The 5104-nt window shown below is 31.2% G+C and overlaps 1 protein-coding gene across 1 annotated transcript in view; it reads left to right on the plus strand.

Annotated features, from left to right (window-relative positions):
- The window catches only part of LOC108570704 (ecotropic viral integration site 5 ortholog), a 23102-nt gene extending 18824 nt beyond the window's left edge, over window positions 1–4278 (plus strand). The window contains exons 9-11 of the mRNA XM_017932601.1: window positions 2652–2807; window positions 4051–4169; window positions 4267–4278. Of these exons, the coding sequence (XP_017788090.1) occupies window positions 2652–2807; window positions 4051–4110 (216 nt within the window). The 3' untranslated portion in view covers window positions 4111–4169; window positions 4267–4278. The remainder of the gene's footprint in view (window positions 1–2651; window positions 2808–4050; window positions 4170–4266) is intronic.
- The last annotated feature ends 826 nt before the right edge of the window (window positions 4279–5104 follow it).

Raw genomic sequence — 5104 nt, forward strand, 5'->3', positions numbered from 1 at the left:
AATTAATCTTTTTTTTTTACTAATATTGTGGTGAACGTTTTATAAGATTTGCAATACTAATAAATTGAACACTAACAATATAGTCCATATTTTTCGTATTTGTTATTATCAATTAATTATTACAATGGACAATAAGACACGGCCGCCTCACTTTTCACATAAACAAATAACATTCCTGCAGAGGTACCTATACACATTAAGAATTCATTGTGTCTCATCATCAAAATTGCATTTGTAATTGTTTTGGTCCTCTTGATTTTGTGTATTCATGTGATTTCTATTATGAGTCATACAAGGAATTATTTAAGCTTCCAGAATAGGGTGCATTTACAGCTTGTTATGTCTCTGCTGCAATGCAAAGTATAAATAATAAATGTCGAATTGCTTTTGAACTTAATCATGGTTACAGTATCTGTTCATTTAGTGTTATCTTTGCACTTGTGAGGATGTAATAATCATCATTGTATTAAATCAGAAATATCTTATATCTTTGAGGGCACCATAATAATATAAGAAAATGTCTATGAGAACAAAATATTTATCTTTATGTTTTAATTTAGTGTACATTGAAAATTTGCAGTAAAAGAGGAATTAAACTTATAATGCATTTACAAGATTCTGAAAATAGAAAATGTATTCTGACATTTATCAATAATTCTTGTGGATGTTTTACAGTATAGAAACAGTCGTGAGTATCAAATTTTCAATGTTTTTTTACCATTAACATTTAAACCGTTTTATGTAGACACACACTAAAATCATTTTATAATAAATCAAGCTTGCTATTTATTATACTAATTGTGCTTTAAGGACATTGTATTAGACATTGAGAGCTAGCACAGCACGGAGTAATAATTGGTCAATGGTTTATAAGTAGTTTTAATCAGAAAAAGATATGGAAAAGACTATGATTTAAAAAATAAACCTTCAAAGATATCATTCATTTGCTTTAATATTTGTATACATTAGACATTCAGCAAAAATGCATTGTAATACATTTTATTGAACAAAATTGCTATTTGAGCAAAAGCAGTCATTCATATAGAAGGAAGTGATGATACAGTATTATTTGAACTTTGTTTTAATTATCAATGGAATTCTTATTGTGTAAAGGTACCAGACACTAACACAAAGAAACTAATGGTCTTGTAAAACTAACCCTCTATTGCTGTGTTATCTCTGTCTCCTTAGTTCCCTACGCCAATCACCAGCCCGGAGACTGAGCCGTGGCGCTGGCTCGAGTAAGTCTTTACCCATCCGTAAGCATTATTTTTTTCCATTTCATATACGTAGCATGAAGTCAACGTGTACTGTGTCAAGGGACTGTATTTCCTTTCTATAGTTTGTATATATTTTGTGAAATAATTACATGTTACAGGATAATTCATATCAATTTATGGAGAGATATATTTCGGAAGATACCACAACATTTGTTTGACAGAGATCTAGGAAAGCATTAGAGTAACAATTGTCTTTATCCTTCAGCAATGATATTCTAATGTGTTCCTTGATTTCATTTAACACCCACACATTTTAGTCCCCCATTATCTTGTTTTCTTATGCTGATTATGCTGTATGTACAATAGAGTTCATTTTATTTTTTCATTGTGTTTGGTATGTGCTTTGCAATATTGCATTTTACAAGCACTTCCTGCATGATTCATTTTTGCTTCAATCATTTATTTTATTACAGATGTAAACAGAGTTCTTTATTGTCTAAAGTAATGGTGGATATATTCATAAAATGTTTTCAGAACATTTATGAAAAAATCTTACTGGTATTTTCATTTAACACATTGCTTTAATCAATGTGTTAAGTAGTGCATGTTACCCATTATAATTTTCAACATAGTGTTCCACTCAGTATACTTTATATGAAATCTAAAGTAGATGCTATTTGGTATATTATTATACATGTATATAATAGGAGAGATGTACATATGGATCATTTAACAGTTAAAAACTTATGCTATAGATTTTTATAGAAGTAGATGATGCACCATCAATTAAAAATACTTGCATTTAATTTTCCAATGGAGATAATTATTCTATGATTTTTTTATGGTTTTTTATTATTTTATATTTGGCTATATTTTTAGATGAATAAACAAACATACAAAACAAAAATGCATGGTGATCATTTTATGCATTTAAACTTAAGGGTACATTAATTTGTTGCATCCTTTGAAACACATCATCATCTGGTTTTAGGCAATTTTCATTATTTTATAAGAAAAGAGTAAAAAAGAAAAACCTTTGAAAAGTAAAACAACAGGAGTCTGAGTATTTAAATAAGTTTTACAAACATTGAATGCATTATAGGAATTGCACAATTTGACCATGCAATCATTTTAAAAGTAGTATTCAGTGCTGATCTATCCTTCTATCAAATTTTCCTAAAAATAATTTTCAACACAATAATCTTTGTAATTGATAGATTGCTAAACTATATAAGTTAGAAACTATTATGCACAGTTGCCCATTAAACTAGATACTAGTTGAGCTATATCAAATCAAATGTTATTTTTAGCCAGGAAAGCATCAAGCACAATTCTTTCCAAAATGATGATGTATAAAATCTACAGAGTCTCACAGAAATCTTTACCAATAGAACTTGACCAATAGTACTGTATGTTGCATGTATGTCATAGGTCATGAGGCTAGAAAGTTGGAAGCAGCGTTGGACGGGTCATGGTGGGCAAAACGTGAGAAGTTTCAGTGTTGACACTGAGAGTGAGCTGGACGAGCGGGATCTCAGAATTTGTTTACAGGATCATATCAATGCGACTGCACAGAATTCACCAGAGGTATAGAATTCCATGTATACCAGACATTAGGCAGCTAATTGTCGTTTGAACACACTGAAGTATTCCATTGTAAGAGCAGATGGGACCTTTTACGTTTCATGATCATGCTTTCGCTGTAGAGAAAACGACGAGTTACGCACATAGAATATTATAAATCGAGAACACATAGGGATAATAGCGATTATGTTTTTAGTTACGTGTAATATCACTATAGCTCGTGATGTATTAACAACATATTAGCGATTAACTAGGTGTAATCTGGTGGTCATTAATAACGCACTATACGATTATCTGACCCGGATCGATCTATCGTTGCAATCAGACTTCGAAGTATTTGTAAAAAAACACTCTTTTAATAACCTGTACGCAGAATGATGTCTAGACACGACTTTTAATATCTCTTACGAAAACTTCAATTTTCATAATTATAGCGATCGATATTCGTGATTTTTATTATTTTACATCTAACCTTCGCAGAATCAGAACTCACCTTTTTATTCATTTCATTAATTCGTAGAGTTCGGGTATCACGTTTCGAAGTCTGCTTACAATCGACGAGTACTATAGATTAATATAACTATGTGACGCATAAACGACACGTTTTTATACGTATTACGCATTCTGTGTATTTTTTGTAATTTAAACCAAATGTAATTCCATTTAAGGAATTGTATATTGAATAGAACGAAATCCGTCGACGGGGAAATTGACAAGTTAGAAACTGTCTTTTACGAACGAAACAGACAAAAAAAAAAAGAAAAAAAAAACAGGCAGAAACAAACGCGTTTTTCCTGATACGACGGAGTTACTTAGAGTCTCGTTAATGAATCGCAGTAGCGTGTATTGCTCCGGTTATAGAATTCTACAGAAAAGGAAACAGAAAAACATCGCATGCACACAACACATATACACATACAAGAGTAAAAGGAAATACGCCAAATTCATCAGTATTCTTCTTGCGTATGCATTTACGTATTCATAGTATACTTTTTGAAACGAAGAAACGACACGAGGTTGATTCGAATGGTCCAACTGTAGAGCAGAGAACTTGCACGTACAGTCACATGCATACACACACATAAACTTACACGTGAAAAATTAATCGAGGGAAAAGAAATGTTTTTGATTAATTAGAGGAAAAGAACAAAAAAAAAAATATTCGTAACTTCGTTAATTGGATCTAAGCAGCTGCTGATCGGTGGAGGGTGAATTGGTGTTCTTTAAATCAATTTACTAATTGCAGATTATTGAAAGTGAAAGTGAAACCGAACGAGATAATCGGGAGTACAGTTGTAAAACTTAAATAGCCCGGATAGCTCGTTCCTTATAGCGACTTCCTAGGACGTGATTATTACTTCCAACGTAAGTAGTTGCGCAGATCACAAGGTCAAAATGCTTTGTTCTTGATTTTTTTTTTTTTTCGTTATTTTTTTCCTCTCGTTTTTGTTTTTGTTTCCAGCTTACACGAACCCTTAACGATCCATTCTCGATCCTGCTAGATCGTGTGTTTTGAGGCGATTTAAGAATTAAAGTAAATACCCGAGACGTGTTTACTTTTAAGATAAAGGGAACAGCTGGTCGATAAAGAAGCAGTCCTTTTTATCGTTATCGACGATAAATACTAATTTTCCGCCATTCCGGATTTACTTCGTCGTTCGTTTCGTTTTTATTACTTTCATTGGTATAGTGCAATCAGTGTATTTGTTCATTTCACGAGCAGATAGCAATGCTTATGCTCATTAGCGTATCTTAAAAAAACAAAGGAAAAAAGAAAAGAAAAGATATTGATAAAGTATATATTGAAAAGTATTCTTGAGAAACAGTGCAACAAGGTAATTTTATTGCCAGAATTTTATTAGTTAGTTTTTTTCTTTTTTTATTCAAATATTTCTTTCAAGCTACTTTTGTTCTTTGTTCTTTCTAATTATGTAAAAGAATCCAGAGAATAAGTATTGTACTTAGAAATTCGGAAAGGATATACACTTGGAAGAATTGTATTGCTCATAAAATACAGCAAAATGGAGATATGAAAGAAGCAATATTTAATAATTATTGTATTTAAAATTTGTAAATGTGTGTTTGTTATTGACTGTAATCAATCGTCGTGGATGAATCTTAATTTTTTATTGTTTTAAATGTAGCGTGCATTTTTACGTTCTAGCTGACAATTATGATTGAAACTTTTCATTTAGGATCAGCTTTAGTAAAATATTTATATAAATTCCAATGATATCAAGTTCAACTAAAACAGTACATGTTGCATTTCTATCATTAAATGCAGGTACAATCGTGTTCTT

Source organism: Habropoda laboriosa, unplaced genomic scaffold (assembly GCF_001263275.1).
Source record: "Habropoda laboriosa isolate 0110345459 unplaced genomic scaffold, ASM126327v1 scaffold87, whole genome shotgun sequence".
In the NCBI taxonomy this organism is placed as follows: Eukaryota; Metazoa; Arthropoda; class Insecta; order Hymenoptera; family Apidae; genus Habropoda; species Habropoda laboriosa.